This window comes from Macrosteles quadrilineatus, unplaced genomic scaffold (genome assembly GCF_028750875.1).
Source record: "Macrosteles quadrilineatus isolate MER2022 unplaced genomic scaffold, UCM_ALF_1.0 Scaffold_594__1_contigs__length_45446, whole genome shotgun sequence".
Classification (NCBI taxonomy): Eukaryota; Metazoa; Arthropoda; class Insecta; order Hemiptera; family Cicadellidae; genus Macrosteles; species Macrosteles quadrilineatus.
In genome coordinates, this window is record NW_026543187.1 from 7,057 (window position 1) to 27,918 (window position 20,862).

Here is a 20,862-nt window from a genome sequence, read left to right on the forward strand (position 1 = left end):
TAGTTTGGATATTAGGCGGTTGGTCAAGAGATATCCGAAGGTTAAAAGGAGTGTTAATGTTCCACATCCGATTATGAACAATGTTGATCTGAATGCTATGGTGAGAAAACCTACTAGACCGCAGAGACCTGACAAATTCCTTCGTATGACCCCTCAGAGCCCACTCCCATCGACATCAGCTGATGTTCCAAATGTTGTGGAGGAAATTACACATCAAAATCTCATTGATGCATTGGATGACATTCTAAAATACACTGATTTTGTGACAGACGAACAGTTTGCAGAAGCTATTGAGGATTTTGATTTTGGAATTAATGATGAACCACACTCTGTTGTGAAGAAACCCCGAAGACCATCTCTTAAGCTCATTATTCCTTCTCCTTTAGAGCTGAATATACCAAACAGTCCTGTTTATCGATCTCCACTCCATATTCCTGACAGCCCATCCTATAATCCACTATCACCATTTACCTTTGGGAGCAATCCTCCTGGACTAACCCTTGGGGAAATGTCTGAAGGTTCGATTGATTTGGTTGCTCCCCCACCATCTCCAATTAGCCCACTCCCCCCAACACCGGAAGTTGGTGTAGAGCATGATACTAATGGTGATGCTGATCAGGCACCAGAAGATAATTCAGACGCAAGTGATGATGACAGTGGATCATTGGAGGTAAGACAAATTGAGACAGCATTCAAGTCAAGACTTAGAACTTTTGTTATCGACAACAAGACTAATGTCAAGGATCCAACTTTGTTTTTGAACATGTGCACAGATTTGGTTGAAGAAAAAATTGAAGAAATGGTCGTGGAAAGCAATATAAAAGTCAACTTTGTCTTTCATGCTGAATTTCAGAGAGTAGCTCAAGACAAGAAAATAAAACAACTAATGAATTTCAAGACTACTAATAAAATTGTGTATCCAACAACAGACATCTCTGAATATTACAATGATGCAAAGGTAAAGATACTTGCAGAGATTGAAGACTTCCAAGCAACTGGCTCTAATTGGACTTTGATGAAGGTCATTGATTTGGAAATCAGAGTAAATAAATACACACCTCTTAAGGGTTCTAGTTACATGAAACTTCCGAAGAAGATAGAATCCAAGAAAGCAGTGATAAACATAAATAATAATGATCAGAAATGTTTCCTGTGGTCTATCCTTGCAGCTTTACACCCCGCGAAGGATAATGTTAATAGAGTGAGTATGTATAGAGCTTATGAACATGAACTTGATGATGTTTTCAAAGACATTGAGTTTCCCATGAAATTAGATGACATTACAAAGTTCGAAAAACGTGCCAATATCTCTGTCAATGTTTACACTCTCCACGGAATCGAAAATTCAGTTGTTCCTCTCAGAATCACTAACGAGGAGATGGAAAGACACGTAGAACTGCTCTACTTGAAGTCTGCAGACACAAACCATTATTGTTACATAAAGAATCTATCTAGACTTGTACAATCACAGATATCAAAACATGATCATATGTTATGGTTGTGTAAACGTTGTCTGTTACACTTTGGATCAAAAGAAGGTTTGGACAGACATAGAGAGGATTGCAGCAGACATGAAAGTATAAAAATAAATCTTCCAGAAGAAGGGACGGTCATCAAGTTTAATGATTTCAACAAGTCAATGCGAGTCCCGTTCGTGGTGTATGCAGACTTTGAATGTCTTCTTGAGTCCAACAGAACCATCAAAACTGAACAAACACAAAGCTACCAAAAACACTTGGCTATGAGTTTTGCATATTACATAGTTTCCAAAGATGGAGACTATAAACCTCCTGTCACATACTTTGGTGCAGATGCTGGAAGGGTCTTTGTGGAACAACTTGAGATGGAGTCTGAAAAAATAAAGCATTTGTATTCTAGTGAGGCTATCAAACCTATGGATTTAACGGTAGATGACCAGCGTATTATATCAAACTCAACAACATGCCATATTTGTGAAAAACCTTTAGAAGATGATAGGGTCCTTGATCATGACCATTTGACAGGACAATTCAGAGGAGTTGCACACAACAAATGCAACATTCTGTACAGGAAACCCAAGTTTATTCCTGTCTTCATTCACAACCTCTCTGGCTACGACACACATTTGTTTATTAAAATGCTGGGTATGAATGATGAGGAAATAGAAGTGATACCAAACAATGAAGAACGTTACATATCATACACAGTTAAAAGGCAGAACATGATCGAACTGAGGTTCTTGGATTCGTTCAAGTTTATGTCCAGTAGCCTAGATGCACTCACCAAAAACCTTCAGAAAGATCAGTTTACACATACTGCTAAATACTTCAATGAATCCGAGTTGAACCTGGTTTTGAGAAAAGGTATTTACCCATATGATTACATGGACAGTGAGGACAAATATGAGCTAACTCATCTACCTAAGCATGAAGAATTCTACAACATATTAACTAAAACAGATGTTGACCCTAAAGATTACGAACATGCTAAAAGAGTGTGGGATTCATTTAAAATGAAGGATATGAAAGAGTACACTTTGATGTACAACAAATCAGATGTCCTCCTACTAGCTGACGTTATGGAGAACTTCCGAAATGTGTGTATGTCAACGTACAAACTAGATCCTGCATGGTTTTTCACCACACCTGGTCTTGCTTGGAGTGCTATGCTAAAAACGACAAACGTTGAACTGGAACTTATTTCAGATTATGATATGCTACTTATGATTGAGAAGGGAATTAGAGGTGGTGTATCACAAAGTTCTAACCGACATGCTAAAGCCAATAACCCCTACATGAATGATTACGATTCGAGCAAACCAACTGAGTACCTGGTGTACTTGGATGCAAATAACCTATATGGGTGGGCAATGGTTCAACACATGCCGTACGGAGATTTCAAATGGTGTGATACAAACATCGATGTCACCGAAATCCCTGACGATGCTGATACTGGGTATATACTTGAAGTGGATTTGGAATATCCTAAAGATACCCACGACTTGCATTCCGATCTTCCTCTTGCCCCAGAGCAGAGAGTACCACCAGGAGGAAAAGAGGTTAAACTATTGACAACACTTTATGACAAAGAGAAGTATGTTGTTCATTACAGGAATCTCAAGCTGTACCTCAAGCTTGGATTGAAACTGAAGAAGATCCATAGAGTCATTTCCTTTAGGCAATCAAACTGGATAGCTACTTATATTGACCTGAATACAAAACTGAGAACTCAGGCAAAGAACGATTTCGAAAAGGAGTTTTACAAACTGATGAATAATGGTGTGTTTGGGAAGACAATGGAGAACATACGTAACAGAGTGGATGTGCGATTGGCGACAAAGGAAAAACAAATTGTCAAATGGATTGCTCAACCTACATTCAAGGATCGTACAATATTTGCTCAAAATCTCTCTGCTGTGCACATGAAAAGGACAAAACTCCTGTTTAATAAACCTATATATGTTGGTATGAGTGTATTAGATGTTTCAAAGACTCTAATATACGATTTTCACTATAATGTGATTAAATCAAAGTACGGTGACAAAGCACGATTGCAGTATACAGACACTGATTCCTTGAAATATGCCATTGCCACCTCTGATTTTTACCAGGATATGAAAACCATGATAGATTACTTTGATACAAGTGACTACCCTGAGAACAATCCGTATGGGATGCCTAGAGTCAACAAAAAGGTTCTTGGTAAAATGAAAGATGAACTGAGTGGGAGGATTATGCGAGAACAGATTGCTCTAAGATCTAAGATGTATGCTCATGAAGTCGAGGATGGTAGTGTATGCAAAAAGTCAAAAGGAGTCAAAAAGTCAGTCACCGAGAAGGAAATAACATTTGACGACTACAAAAAATGCTTGTTTGAAGGTTTGGAAACCACTAAAACCATAAATATGATTAGAAGTTTCAGTCACGACCTCTACACCATAGCACTTAATAAAGTAGTGTTGTCAAACCAAGATGATAAACGATACATTTTAGATGATGGAATTCATTCCCTCCCCTGGGGTCACTATTCAATAAACCATTAACTTAGAAATTACTCTTTTGTAATTCCTTTTCATAAAACGAACCCAGGATCTCTTCTCCGTTACCATCGATGATTCTGTATGTTACCGGTGCTGTAGACTGAATGTGAGAAATTGTGAAAATCTCTGTTCGCCAGTTTCGAGCGTACTTGTTGGCAAACGTATCTTTCTTTGCTACTATTCTCACTCGATCGCCAATTCTCAGTTTAGGTCGTGGACGTTTCACTGATCGAAATTGATCGAGGTACAAGCTACGAATTTCTGGCTCGACTTTCACAGTCACATCGACCGGTCTCATGCGAATGGTGGAGTGTACACTTGTGTTGTACTTACTCAACAGGCCCTGTAGTATGTCTATCCAACGGAATGACCCCCTAGCTTCAAAATGCACTTTCATTCGTTCATTGAGTGTGCGATTGAACCTTTCAACTATGGAGCTCTTTTCTTCATTCTCCGTATGATACATCTTTATACCATGTTTGGCGAGAAGACATTTAAAATTCTTGTTGACGAATTCTCTACCCTTATCAGTGTGTAATAGGTTAGGTGCTTTGTGACCATTGCCCTTAGCTCTTCGTATGATGGCTTCAAACGCGTTTGTCACTTCGACACCGCTCTTCCTGAGTAATGGTTCGGACCATGCATACTTGGAAAATGTATCAATCACATTTAGCATATATTTATATCCATCGTTTTCCCGGAAGAACTTGTCCATTATAACCAAGTCAGCAGCCCACAGGTCGTCTATGTAGAGAGTGACGATTTTACGTTTTGGAAACTTTTTTGTTACTGGTCGATGAAGCTCTTGTGCCTCTTCAAATTTGACATCAGTGATTCCTGATACAGGCGCTTTTGTGAACGTGCTCTTCTCGCGTAAGCATTTAACACATCGGCCTCTTAACCGCCACTTGTTGTTAACCGTCTTAATACGTTCCACATCGGTCGAAGTGGTTTTCCTTTTACACTTGGCACAATAAAATACGTATACCATTTCGAGCTTATAATAAGAGTACTTATAGTGATATAAGCACAACATGAGTGAATTGCACAGGCACACCATTCGTCTTTCTGAAGGGCAGAAACGTAAGCTTCGTATCGCCTATAAGAAACGGAGGAGTGCTATAATTGGACTGACAAGTGACGACATAGGTCGAAGTGGAACGGACCATATCCTGTTAGACAGTGTCCAGCATAAGGCTATTGAGAAAGCTAGACGAAACCAAACAGGCATTCGGCTGAACCTCAGCTACGACCAGCTATTGAAAAATAAACAGGGAGGCCTGCTGAAAGAAGTATTGGAATTTGTGGAGGGTGCCGTTCCTGGTGGAAAACGTTTCATCTCACCTGTTGTCAGAAGACACCTAGCACCGATGCTGAAGGAAAGGTTTATTCCATGGTTGAAGCATTTGATTGACAATGAGTTGGACACGATAATAGACAAGGATCCTAAGGGTGCTGGTTTGAAAAGATGCATCAACAGGAAATTGGATGCTTTACTATTACAAAAAAACGCATAAGCCCCTTAACGCTTGGTGACCTCGAACGATGGGCCAAAGTGTTGGGATTGAAAGGATTTCGAGGTGTCTTCATGCGTGAAGTTTTGCCAGAATCCCCATGGGAAATGGAATGTGGTATTTGAATCTCGGTGACTTGGACTCGAATGGTACACACTGGACCTGTTATATCAAAATGCATAATGGTAAAAAGCTGTATTTCGATTCATTTGGCAACGCTCCACCACCAATTGAACTTGTGAAGTATTTAGGCGAGCGTGATTTGCTTTATAATGATATGCGAGTACAGGAGTTTGAAGACCCTCCTATTTGCGGTCATCTCTGCCTTGAAGTTCTGAAGCGATGTTCAAACGATGATACAAATTGGAACTCGATCATAAACACTTTAAGAGATGAGAAATACTCGTGGCAATCTTGGTGGAGCAAATTATAAGTGTACCATGCCACTATTAAAACTTAGAGGTACAAGCTCTCGCGTCACTCTCCACTTGGAACACCCAATCCATCTGGAGGAAAACGTGAAGCATCGTATGGCACTTGTTGCGTTTTTTACAGACAACAATATTTACAACGTCCGTGATGAAGCGAATATTTTCTTCTGGGATAGTGACATCCATGCAATACCGAATCCTCTCACTTTCACAAGAGGTTACTGACGATTGAGTCTATGGAAGTTACTGCAAAGGACTACATAAAATCCTTGAATCTGAACATTGATCCTACAAATTTAGACTGAGTAAAAATGGTGATTTTCTTTCTGTGTACTCACCATTGAAGTTCTATATGGATCAAGCATGCTGCAAGTTGTTTGGTTTTGATCCTCCAACAAAAGAAAAACAGAAGAGAGCCGACAGTAGCTCATACTATGTTGAGAATCAAACAGTGACAGGAAAAAGACCTCCAAAGTTGAGGGCAGTAGATACTATTGAGATACACTGCAATATAGTGCATAACAGTCTCGTCAACCATGACACACATGATCACAAACATGCGGAAACTGAACTGCTATACACGTTCTTCCCTCAAGTTCCACATGGGTATAAGATATCTGAACAACCGAAGGAAAGGTTATATGTTGATTTGAAACCAGGGTTGAGGACAATTCACTGCATAACAATCAACATACTTGATCAAAATAACAACCCGATACTCAATAGTAATGTTGGAAACCTGGTGTACTTGGACTTGGTATCATTATAAGAGCATCATGATGTCTATATTTAAATTCGATCGGTTCGGAGAAGAACTGGCTGACAGCAGTGCTAACCAAAATAGCATTTCAACAGATAAGTTAAATGAAAAACTTTCATCGTTGGAATTCACTTGCAGTCACGATACAGATTCAAAGATCAGTAACATGAAAAGAGAATTTATTTCTCAGGTAGATAACATGTTTGATAAGTTAAAAAAGGATCTGACCTCCATTATAAACAAACAAGTCGGGTTCGAGAAACATTATATTAGTGCCAAGAACAAAAGGATAGTAAAAGTTGCAAAAGCTATAGATAAGACTGATGTGGTTGTTAAAGAACAGCTTGAAGAAGTAAATGATAAAGTTGATGGTATTTTAAAAGGTCTCGAAGTCACAAAAGACTGTATTCAGATCAAAGGAGGTAGAAAGATCTGTGGCATCAGTCGCAGCAACAGTGCATATGACGCCATTAACGGAATTGAACTTCTAGAGCTGTCTAAACGTCTACACCGAGTAGAAACTTTGATTGGTAGGTCTAGAGCAACAACAGTCGATGTTTAAATAAACAGAGCGAGACATTAGGCTGTCAAGGAGTTTCCTATGAAACCAACCAAGTGGTATTATAAGTAAAGGCAATGGAAATAAACGTCTACTATAGAGATGGTGAAAGGGTGGAAGGTGGTGTCTTTCCAAAACCACTTCGTTGCTTGATCGTTGGTCCATCAGGGTGTGGGAAAACTAATTTACTGCTTAATCTCATATACAACAAAGATGGTATCACTTTTAAACATCTCTACGTGTTCAGTCGATCAATAGAACAACCAGCGTACCATGATCTACAAAAACACTATGAAAGAGTGCAGAAAAACCTCGGCTGCAAAATTGCGTTCTTCTTCTCTGATTGTTCCGACTTGGTTCCATTGGATGAATGCAAACCAAATTCACTGGTTGTGTTTGATGACTGTTTACTTGATGAGCAATCAAAAATCAAAGACTATTACATCAGAGGTCGTCACAAAAATATATCATGTATATACCTGAGTCAGAGCTATGGTCGTGTCGATATGCAAGTAATCCGTAACAACCTAAATCTGCTGTGTGTGTTTACACAAAACAAGCATTACATGACACGTATTCATGAGGATTTTGTCGGTTCCGATATGTCGTTATCTGAGTTTGAAAAGCTCTGTCGTCGGTGTTGGCAGGAACAACATGGATTTGTAACCATCAATACCACTAAAAAAGCACACTCTGGAAAATATAAATGCATGCTGAAGAAAACGATATTTACAACGTCAATGTGAAATGTCACATCTTAAGCTAGAAATGATATATAACGTTTTTTGATTGAAATGTCGTTTTTATACTAGAAACGTTATATCACGTTTTTTGAATGAAATATCGTTTTTTGATGGATATGTCGTTTTTATACTAGAAACGTTATATCACGTTTTTTGAATGAAATATCGTTTTTTGATGGATATGTCATTTTTATACTAGAAACGTTATATCACGTTTTTTGATTGAAATGTCGTTTTTCGATTGATATGTCGTTTTTATACTAGAAACGTTATATCACGTTTTTTGATTGAAATGTCGTTTTTCGACGATATGCCAATTTTATACTAGAAACGATATATGTCGTTTTTTCTGACGTTGTATAATATAAGTGAACACAGGTTATGATGGATGCAAAAGCTGCTAAGCGACTTGAAGCGATCGAGAGTAACCTGATGAAAAAGTTTCATGACGCTGAATTGGAAGAGCAAAAACAACGTGAACAAAAACTTAAAGAGATATCAGTTGTATCGTCTCCAACAAAAAGTCCATCCACCACAATCATTACAAGAGATGTCCAAAAACAACCGTTGACTGTCACCAAGGCAAAGCAACTAGAAAATGTAAAAAATAGACTTCAACAACAATTTGCTAACGTACACATTTTAGAAAGAGAGGAACAACGAGAAAGGGAAAAGAAATATCAAACCATTACCGATGCAATAAAAGAGAAAAAAGAAAAAGATGATCTATTAGAACAAAAGACAAAGGAGTGGTTGAAAAAGCAAAAATACAATCAAATGGTTGCTCGCTTTAGACCAAGAGTATACAGTACACCAGATCGTAAACAAATTCCCTTCGATAACGAAGATGAAGTGGAAACTGAAAACGTTCAGAACAAATCAATCAGACAGTTGGTGGACTCAAATGTAATCAATTTGGGCAGTGTTGGTGTGAGATACTTACCTCGTGCAAGTGATTCACAGTTTGGTATTTATTATGATGTGACGAGTGAACGCTTGAAAATTGGATCAGAACCAATCACCTTTAATTACGATGATATAGTGATGTCAGGTAAAAGTTTTGTCGGCAGTGAAGGTCTTTGGAAACTCTTGACGAATAAAGGTTTTGTTAAGTCTGATGAGTACACATCTGACGATTGGAATTCATACAAAGAAATTCTGTTGACATCCAACTCGTTGTATCAAAAGAACGATCCCTCGACTAGACGACCGAAATCAAGTCAGGGTCAAAAGTGGAAACAGATGATCAAACCCATTTGGGATGAGATGAATAAACCCACAACCCCAATTACATCAACACCCACAGAGACAGTTGGGTCTGGGTTGAAACGGTACGATGACAAAACACCAATCGAATATCGGTACATAAAGGATTTAAACGAATTGATCAGTCGGCTCAATTTCATACACGCTGAGGAGGCTGCTGGAAACAATAACTTTCACAACGAGAAGCTATCAGTCGTAAAATTCATATACGACCGCATGCAGGAGCTAATCGAACGACCAAACGGATTGAAGTATCTCATACGCTGTCTGTCAGCGTTACCTGAACACGCTATTCAAGGATCGGGGTTGTTGAACAACTTAATCAACAGTTTACCGTTTGAGCTACACGCTCCACGTAGTTGGAATCTCGATACGTACAATTATTGCGGACCTGGTACGAAGCTATCTGATCGCCTGGCTCGTGGTGACAAAGGAGTCAACCCCTTAGACGAGGCGTGCAAGAAACATGACATATGGTATCGGGATCATAGGCGTGCCGAAGACCGATGGGTGGCAGATAAGAAATTGCAAGACGCTGCTTGGAATAGGGTCACGTCTTCTGACGCCGATCTAAACGAACGCGCTGTTGCACTCGGCACCACCGGTGCAATGTGGATGAAACGCAAACTCGGTCTCGGCCTAGGAACGTCTATATGTATATAAGTGAGAGAAAGAGTACAACATGGAAAACGCATGGACAATTCTTTCTCGGGAAGCGAAAGCACCTAAGGGCGTTCTCACAGACGAGTTCATTATGAAGTACGCTAAGGAGCTTGACTGGGGTCTCCTATCCGAAAACTACGATTTCAGCATCAACATGTTACACATGTATTTCCATCGAGTAAACTGGTATGCCGTACTGAAGAGGACAAAGTTCGATGAGAGCTTCCTCCGGGAAATGGCTATAAACTTTAACGAGTGTTGGTATGTGGTCAGCAAATATCAAACACTGTCTGAATCATTCATACACGATTTTGCAGGCAACGTAGATTGGTACTACATCATAAAGTATCAAAACGTGTCCAAGGAATTTCTCGAAGAACACGAACGTAATCACGGATTTAATACACGGCTCTTGAGTTCGCTACTGAGCATGAGGTCTAAAGAGTAAAATCGTAATGTTAACATAGTATATTTTTTTCAACCTATATTAAGTAACCAACACAAATGGATACTACATACAATCAGTTTTCAAGCGGTGTGGTGAAGAGCGAATACCGCTCTGTCATGCCGGTGTCTGAACTCAATTTCAACACTCCAAATAATTACACGGTTTTTAAACTCGATCACGGTGACACGTTTTACGATTCAGGAATACAATTTCACATTTGTGGTAAAGTCGTCAAGAAATCTGACGGGGCTGCTTATGCCGATAAAACAAACATTAAACTCATCGACAATTTCGTACCGTTTCTGTTTACTCGAATCGAACTCAAGAAACATAACACCACAATCGACACTGTCGACTATCCTGGTGTCACAAGCACGGTCAAGGGAATCCTCAACTATTCCAGTTCGAACAAGAACTCTCTAGGAAATTGTGGTTTCGTATCCACGTTCACTGGTGGAGGCAACTTCGAAGTAATCGGTACCCTTGCACACCTCGGTCTCGGCTTCTTCGATCATCTACGGTATCCTATGTACAAAGGCGGATTCGAAGTCGTATTCACTCGTGCTGAAGATAACGATGCACTATTCATTTGGAAAGGATCAGCCGCAACAGACACGATACCAGAGGATGGAAAAGTCGAAATCAAATCTTTCGTTCTTCGAGTTCCGTTAGTCGAGTATACGGCTACCAGCAAGATTCAATTGATAGATGGGTTGACGCGTTTGAGTGATCATAGCAAATTGGTATACAACTATTACCAGTGGCAGTGTATTGAGAAAAAAGGTGTTTTTGGGGCCTCGTTCAACTTCGATATCACTAACGTTTATAGAAATGTATACAACCCGAAATTTGTCATTGTGGGGTTGCAAACTAGCCGTTGGAATGACCAGAAGAAAATTCCCTCCCGTTTTGATAGTTGCAACATAAAAAATGTCGCAGTGAAAATAAACGGAGAACGTTATCCTCAAGAAATGCAGAACATACACATCACTGAAGGCAAATGGAGACTGTTATACGAACAGTTGGTCAGATATCGTCTGGTGAACTTTGGAGACACCAATGTGTTCGTATCTCCTTCAGAGTTCAAGAATGATTATCCACTGTTGGTGATAGACACTCATCTCCACCCAATGAGCACAGATCGCTCGAGAAGTGACATCCAGATTGAGTTAGATTTCGTAAATGCTATCGCGACCGCGCAAGCCGATGCCGGAACAACAGCATACGTAGTCGTGGTCTCTGAAACTGGATTCAGTTATGACATTTCAAGAAACATCATTAGGCAACTATAAACAATTTCTAGATCGCTGTAAGAAAATAAAAACAAAAAAAAATATAATTTTTGCCCCAGAGTGATGAGGCAAGGGTTGAATTTGATTTTGTGGGGAGGTAGTCCCATAAGAGCCCATATTGGATCCCCCAGTAGGACGCAGATATATATACTACTGGTAAAAGTTGTAATCGGTCTTCGTTACCTCCCGATTTTGACTCCCATAAGGGTCTATATTGGATCCCGGAGTAGGACGAACATATATACTCTACTGGCTGGAGGGGAGGGGGCTTGAAAATGGGCAAATCTCTAGTCTACTGGAGGTTGGTGCAGAAACAACTTTTCGATGAGTGGAAGAGTAAACAGATGAGAATCCCTGGTCTGTCGGGGTTGATCCAGAACCGGCGTTTCCCTACTACTAATAAATAAAGATAGGCGACTAAATAATGAAATGTTTACAATTAATTAAAAACAGAAATAAGAAGATCAATCATTCAATTTCTAAAATTGGCCAGGGGGTAAAATTCCGGGGGTAAAATTCCGGCGACCCTTACGTTACTAGTCCTAAAAATAAGTGTTTACCGGACAAGTGTGGTTGTTCCCGTGCGAGACGAAGTCGAGTACGGGATTACCATACGAGTCCGGTACACACATTTTGGACGAGTTACGTACGATAGTTTACGCCATACTACTAAATCTGTACAAATCCTTATATATTTCCACCAACTAAAGGACTAAAAATTACTAGTCGAGGTTATGTTTTTGTTTATAACCACTTATTGCCACCTATACAGTATAATCAGCTGATTGGTGTCCGGTAAAACCACTGAGCTAAAATTATAACTGGAGGTAGCACTGCCATGGCAGAAGTCTGTCAAAAGCGAGTCGCTGATTTTGTTAGGTTGGTATAGCAGTAAGTTTTCTTACCATATCAATAACATGGCTTCTTATAACTAGGTTGTATAGCAGTGAGTTTTTTTGTCATAGCAATAACATGGCTTCTTATGGACACCCACCTCACGCAAACATGGCGGCTGGCGACACGCATCTTTGACATTCAGTGCTACCTCCAGTTAGAATTATAGCTCAGTGGGTAAAACTCATTGCAGAACAGTAGTACGCAATGAAATCCCATTTGAATAAGCTGGCGGCAAACAGCTGTTTTCTGGACTAAATCCTTGCGTGGGAAGTTCGTCAAAATAATGTAGTGTGGCGTAAATATTATTTTTAGCCTATGTTTTGGTGTAAATTTTGTAGTGTAAACTGATTTGAAGGAAAGTGCTGATTGAGTTTAGGTTTGAGTAGGTATGGAAAGTGAAATAATACCCATAGTAGGGAACGGAAACTGTTTATTCCGATCAATATAATTTATTCTCTACGGCCACCAGAACAATCATAGAGAAATCCGCTTGCAGGTTGTACAGAAAATTGCTAATGTGTGGGAAACATACAAACATTTTATCATAGGAGATTAATCTTACTCAAGGTCAGTGTTTGGCGTTAAGCGGCATTACCAAACTTTACTTTCTAGAGATAGCGATTATGAATACGTGGAACTACAAAATAAATTTTGTATTTGCAAATAATATATTTGATGTATGTATGTACTTTTCATGCAAAATGATCCAAAGGAAAGTAGTAATTGAGTTTAAGTTAGAGTATAGAACGTGAAATAATACTGATAGTAGAGGACGGAAACGGTTTGTTACAATCACAATCATTTTATTCTACGAGAACAATTCATGGGGAAATCCACTTGCAAGTTGTGTAGATAATTGCTAATGAGTGAGAAACATACAAACATTATAACGTAGGTGATGAATCTTACTCAAGATCAGAGTTTGACGTTCAGTAGTACAAACTTTACCTTCTCGAGATGGCGAGTACTCTGGATATGTGGAACTACAATTTATCAGTGAACTATACCCTAACTATTTTTTCGAGTACACAGGGAAGTTGCTTGAGAAACTGTGACTTACAATTTCGGTTCTGGCGAAAAAGTGTCTAGCTTGATGTTCAAAGGCAAAGTTGACTCGGATCATTACAGCGTTATACAACTTTATCATAATCCCCAGGGTGTGAAAAGCACAAAAAGAAAAAGAAAAGGTGGAAAGTCAACTGTGTGTAAAGAGACAACCAGAATGAAAAAAAAAACGTGGAGAACCATGGAACTAAAAAGTAAATAACAGTGATGGTATTAAATGTGCTCTGGATGTTCCTAAAAAAACGCCAACTCTTTTGAATTGAGGTTGTTAAATTGGATTTGTCACTACTGCAAATCTATGAATTTAGAGTCAGAACAGACTAACCAGGGACACAAGTATATTCTCTTTATGTTGTCACAAAGGGAAGGTAAAATTAGCTCCTTGTCAACATTCTGAGTTCATAGAAAAATATCAATGGGGCTACATAGACTATAAATAAAGTACCGGTATTAAGTATCAAAAGAAACAAAAAACGTTCAAAAAAACTATTTGAATAATATAAGATCATACAACTATGTACTGTATTTGCAATGTCGAGTTTATAAGTCTCCCTTAAATGAATCATCATTCTGGTAGTCTATATCATTTTAAGATCCGGGACTCCTTTTACCATCGGATTGTACTGTTAATACCCTCTAACATTGAACCAAATTATGCCCAACTTTATATTATAGCCTATACGACGTAAACACAGCTGTTACTCACAGAATGGGTCAAAGATCCGTGAAATGCGACCAACTGCTGATGCATGATTTGAGTGACTATCTTCATTTCACACAACGAATATAATGAACAAGAAAATAACGAATGTAGGAATATACATGAAAAAATTATCCCCATAGCATAAGTAGCTTATTAGGTTATCAGAATTGCGCAATTCATACACTATTTATTTTTCAAATGTAACTCGAATTAATTTAAAACATTCATTTTGATTAACATAGATAGTTTATAGAGGCCCAACTATCCGTTATACTTCATGTAAAAACAAATTAAGCAGTCCCTAAATAAAACAAAAATATAACAAGTATCTATACAGGGTGGTCGCGAATAAGCGTTAAACTTTTTATTGGGTATAAGAGGAGCATAAATGGAACTCGTAAACGTGGTTTAGAAAAATATATCTCATACACACCCCTAGAGATGAGTTGTTTTACGTTTTTTGAAAAAAAATTGACATAATTGCAAAATTGTTGCACTTTTCGGGTTATTTTAAAACTTTTATCACTATTTAACAGTACCATCGCGTTCTCCACAAAATTTTGTATACAATTACATGTACTTTAACTTGCCTAAATCTGCATAGCTACTTATTAAATTGAATAGAAATAAAAATTTGTGTTTTTCAAAAAAATATTAAAAAATGCGTAAACATAAAACTTTTTTAAAACAAGGTTTTAAAGAGCAGCAAATACTTTTAAAAACTTATCCATAATCTAAGCTTTCAAACAATACCATAAAATGTAATATTTGATTCAGATGAATGTTCGCTATTCAAGTTTGAATGGCGTAAAACACAGGTTATCCAAAACATTTTTCACTACTGTCACGTCGTAATAATGTTTTTTAGATGATTTAAAATAGCACCATCTAAAAGGATTTTGACATCAACTTTTGGCAATATTTTTAAAACTGGATCATTTAACTCAGCTATAAGGCCAATCTTATACCAATTCAAGTAAGATATGTATGATATGAAATTTAAAATTAATAATAATCCATTTCGTAGTAGAGAAATTTGTTTTATTATTTACAGTACAGCTACGATATGGAACAACAACAAAAATACTTAGTCGTTTTCTCTTAATTACACTATACTCTTATTAGCATACTTCACTAAAACGACAAGGCTGTGCCCTTAAACCTTAAAAAAACAAGATACAGATATGAGATATACATCAACTTAACAAATGAAAATAGCCTTAAAATATGGTAAAGTGAAAATATTACAGTAGTTGAGGATTAAATTGAACACATGAGACAAATTATTTAGTTTCAGGTAATGCAAATGTTCAACATTTTGGATAGCTTGTACAGACATTTGATAAAATTTTTATTAAAAATAAAAGTTAGCCCTTACATATGGAAAAAATAAAAGATTAAATAATGGATTAAAATAAACAATCCGCCTTACTTCACCAATCAAGTGAGACAATGGCTTTACTTCAACTTCCCCACTTGGACCGCACGTGGAGGCACTGTTTCTTGGCATGCCAGATCTCCAGATCTTAACCCTATGGATTTTTTTTTTTGAATTAAGAAGTTTGGGGTGGGTAATTTTGAACAGGACCATTGGAGCAGCAGAAGTGCAGAAGAGCAGGCGAAAGATGAGCCATAGCATAAGATGAGCCAAACAAATTTCTCTACTACGAAATGCATTTGTATTAATTTTAAATTTCATATCATACATATCTTACTTGAATTGGTATAAGATTGGCCTTATAGCTGAGTTAAATGATCCAGTTTTAAAAATATTGCCAAAAGTTGATGTCAAAATCCTTTTAGATGGTCCTATTTTAAATCATCTAAAAAAAAAACATTATTACGACGTGACAGTAGTGAAAAAATGTTTTGGATAACCTGTGTTTTACGCCATTCAAACTTGAATAGCGAACATTTATCTGAATCAAATATTACATTTTATGGTATTGTTTGAAAGCTTAGATTATGGATAAGTTTTTGAAAGTATTTGCTGCTCTTTAAAACCTTGTTTTAAAAAGGTTTTATGTTTACGCATTTTCAATATTTTTTTTGAAAACACAAATTTTTATTTCTATTCAATTTAATAAGTAGCTATGCAGATTTAGGCAAGTTAAAGTACATGTATTTTTATACAAAATTTTGTGGAGAACGCGATGGTACTGTTAAATAGTGATAAAAGTTTTAAAATAACCCGAAAAGTGCAACAATTTTGCAATTATGTAAATTTTTTTCAAAAAACGTAAAACAACTCATCTCTAGGGGTGTGTATGAGATATATTTTTCTAAACCACGTTTACGAGTTCCATTTATGCTCCTCTTATCTATAGGCCTACTATTATATAAAAATCTAATGGTGTCTGTCTGTATGTGTGTTACTAATAGGTGCAAAAACTACTAAACCAACTGGGCTTAAATATTACAAAAATATACCTACCATACCAAGGACCATTATAGGACTATTCACATTTCGATACTGACCGTAGGCTTTGCCCCTTTGGCTTTAAAATCTCTGATGTGAACATTTTAAAAGTAAATATTGATAGGTCTCCATGGCTGCGATGAGAACACTAACAATGTTTGTTTACATTTGCTTTGGCATTTAAACAAGAAGAACTGCTAAACTGCATATATCACAATTTCAGACAGCTGATACAAAGAAATTAACGGAAAGTAAATAAAAGAAACGTCTTATAACACTTAAAACATATATTTACGCTTATACTGTTACTCACAAGACGGTAAATATACAAAAAAGATGGTAAGTGGTGATCGATTTCGATTGGACACTCCAATCATCATCAGACCCAATAGGCGAAAAAGTATTCGCCTATTGGGTCTGATGATGATTGGAGTGTCCAATCGAAATCGATCACCACTTACCATCTTTTTTGTATATTTACCGTCTTGTGAGTAACAGTATAAGCGTAAATATATGTTTTAAGTGTTATAAGACGTTTCTTTTATTTACTTTCCGTAAATTTAATAACACGTACAATGCTGATCAAGAAGTTATTTAAAGTAATTAAATATAATATTTTCCATAACTATGAGGTAGGTTTATTTTAATCTAACCTTTTATCATGGATTATTTATTCTAAAACTATGTCAATGATTATATTTAAAAAAAACTGATTCTGTAACCGTTGCTGTATCAACTCAAGGCCCCACTACAACTCCGGCTCTGCTTTGGATTTTTTAAATCGGCTAAGTTATGAAAATAATGTTATTGATATGTTTTCATGGAAACAGTATGCAAATTACAATGTATAGATGTTTTGTATGCATTTGGAGGCTACTTTAAATAAATCAAAACTACTTAACATGTGTTAGATTAACTTAACATAAATTGCCCATCACATTGTTTTTTACATGTATATTTAGGTAAATTAAGTTATTGTGTTTTGCTAAACCTATGCTTGAATTTAACTAAAGAATATCTTTGTTATTTGTGTTTTGCCACACCACTGATTAAATTAAACCAAGGAAAATATCATAAAACTAAGCAGTACACAGTGTTCTTTTGTTTCTAAAATTAACGAAATATCTGTTACTATGTTTACTTAATGGTAAGTGTGAAAATGTAAAGGAAATGTACGATGGAACTGATTAAAAGAACTGGTTTAAGATGTTTATAATATTTTTGTAGAGTAGAATCAGAGATGCAATGAAACATACTGTATTTGCTATTACATTTTTTAGTCCTTGTTGCTTTGATAATCGTATTAGTTTTGTCTGCTGTGTTTAATGCAAAATTATTTGTGTAACATTTTTTATAGTACCTCTTTTATATTTCAAAAGACTGTATTGATAAGGCACAGCAATATTTCTAAAGCTTATAACAGCTGACTTAGTTTTGCTAATGATTTATTGTGAGTGAAGAAACTGAAGATGGAAGAATTTGTGATTTAATATAAAGAAGAGTGAAATTAAAAAAAATATTCATTTAAATTTAATAATTAGTATTTTTGCAACTTCCAAATTGAAATTTAAAATGTCAATAATAAATTAAAAGATATGTTATTAAGGGAGATGAAGGTAAATCATGTATGTCAAAGTTTTATTCAAAGATTTGGTCAGTTTTTCTCATATCAGCCTACACAAGATTTAAAATTAGTCAAAACCAAAATGGTGGTATCCACTACTTACCAGATTTAAAAGTCATAACTTAAACGTTTCTATTAAGGCTATAAAAGTTGAATTTTGTTTCTAAAAGCGTTGGCGGATGTGTAACTATTATATGCAACAGATGTAAAGATTAAAATGTTTCTATTTTGTGTCCTCTTCCCGTTGCAAAGCACGGGTAGAACAGCTAGTACCCAATAAAAAGTTTAACGCTTATTCGCGACCTATATTAATTTGAAACTGTTTTTCTTGTAACTAGCAGTCAGTCAGTCTCAGTCTAGCAGTCAAGCAGTGCACATCAGTTATCCTTGTTTTATCTGCCTCTGTTGTTTCCTCAAAAATGAATTTATGTTCTTCGTGTGGACAGGAGTTACCTCCTGATAATGATTACGTTAAGTGTGCTATTAGTAGTTGTAAATTACATTATGGTTGTGCTGGTGTTGCTGAAAAATCATGGCGACAAATGGGAAATTCAAGGCGTGAAACATACTGTTGTGTTTTATGTAGAAATTTGAAAAAGGACTCTGGGAGTGTTTCAAGTGTTTCTTCTGTGTCGGAGCTTCAGGACAATCAAGGTAATTTAACAGAAAATTTTCTAGAAAAACTTGAGAAGAAAATAGAAAAGATAGTGCAAAATGCAATTGAAAGTAAGTTTAAGGAAATCGGTGTTTCAATCATTGATTTAGAAAGATCTGTTAAATTTTGCTCTGATAAAATTGACGACTTTTTGGTTAAAATAAATGATACTAAAAAAGGTGTCTCAGATCTAGAAAAGAGTAGTAAAAAAGTAGCTGAGGAGAACCAGAAGCTGAACAAAGAAGTTGGTTCACTAAAAAATCAACTTGAGGAACTGCTTCAATATGGACGTAATTCTAATGTTATAATAGAAGGTGTACCTGAAATTGAAAATGAAAATGTTCTACAAGTAGTGAGTAAAATTGCAACTGCTATCAATGAGCCTATCAACGTGGAACAAGATATTCAGGCTGCACACAGAGTTCCTGTGAGTAGCAAAAAAAAATAAAAAGATTCGCCCGATTGTTGTACAGTTCAGTAACAGACAAAAACGTGACAATTTTTTGAAAAAGGCTAAAAAAGAAAGAATTAAATCTGATGTTCTAGTTGAAAGTTCTCCCGCAAATGATGTTTTTGTAAATGATCACCTGACTCCTTTCTTCAAAAAGCTATTTTATGAGGCTAGTCTAATCAAAAAGGGGAAAAAATTTGAATCTCTTTGGATCATGAACTCGAAAATATTTATGAGGAAAAGCAAGGACAGCGAAGACATAATTAAGATCACCAACTTTGACGATTTGGCTAAAGTTAAATAAAGCTAGGTTGATTGGTACAAGTTTAAATGGACAGACTAAATTCATTAAGAGTCAAGTTAGAGATAATTATTCAATATTATTGTGTGGACACAATGAAAATCCTAGACATGCTGGTTTTAAGTACACTGATAACAACTGGACTTCAGATAGTTAACTTAGCTGCTTATCTACAGAGTCACAAAGGGCACTTTATCCTGCTACTGGATTTATCAACTTTTATACTCCAACCTCCTTATAGTATTTTTCATGGACATTATTTTAACTAGGTGTTAGATGCTTTGAAAAAATTGCTGAACAAATAGTAATGATCCTGATACTGTACAAATTAATTAAATTGTAAGCTTTAAAATTCCCTATATTAGCAAAACATTTAAAATCTATAACATATTACAGTTATGTGTTGTAGTTTTTATTTTATTTAATAGTTTATAATTTGTTATAACCTTTTAAAGATAATAAATTAAAATATTTGTAACATTTTAATGCACTCTGCATCACTTATAAGTGGTTTAGATGAATTTAATAAGTTGTTGGACAATGAAAAGGGAATTCTCTTTTTGCATCAAAATATCAGGAGTGTAAATAGAAACTTTGATAAATTTATCTCATATATTAATTGTCTAAAAAATAAGCCCCATGTTATAGTCCTTACAGAAGCATGGATGGTAAATAACGAGGAGACTGCACTTTATAGTATTAATGATTTTAATGTTTATTCTTCTTGTAATTCTAATTTGCGTAGCAGTGGTGTTATCGTTTATATTCATCAATCTATCTCCTCAGTCTTTTGTGAATGTTTTATTGAAGGTTGTGACACTGTACTAATTTCTTGTAGTTTATCAAGAGTTAATTTTTATATTCTAGGCTTATACCGTTGGCATTCATCTAACTCAAGGGATGTTATTCAGGAGCTATCTCAAACGTTATCTAGTATAAAATGCCATGATATTATATGTTTGGGAGATTTTAATATAAATGTCAAGCTGGATAATTTTGAAACCGATTTTTATCTAGACAGTGTTTCAAACCTGGGTTTTGAACAATTAATTG

General features: G+C 36.3%; 1 protein-coding gene across 1 annotated transcript; it reads left to right on the forward strand.

Moving 5' to 3' along the window:
* Positions 1-10,458: 10,458 nt before the first annotated feature.
* Positions 10,459-11,694, forward strand: LOC128982565 (uncharacterized). The gene has a single exon (XM_054401520.1). It carries the CDS (start codon positions 10,459-10,461, stop codon positions 11,692-11,694), a length of 1,236 nt encoding a protein of 411 aa, XP_054257495.1.
* The last annotated feature ends 9,168 nt before the right edge of the window (positions 11,695-20,862 follow it).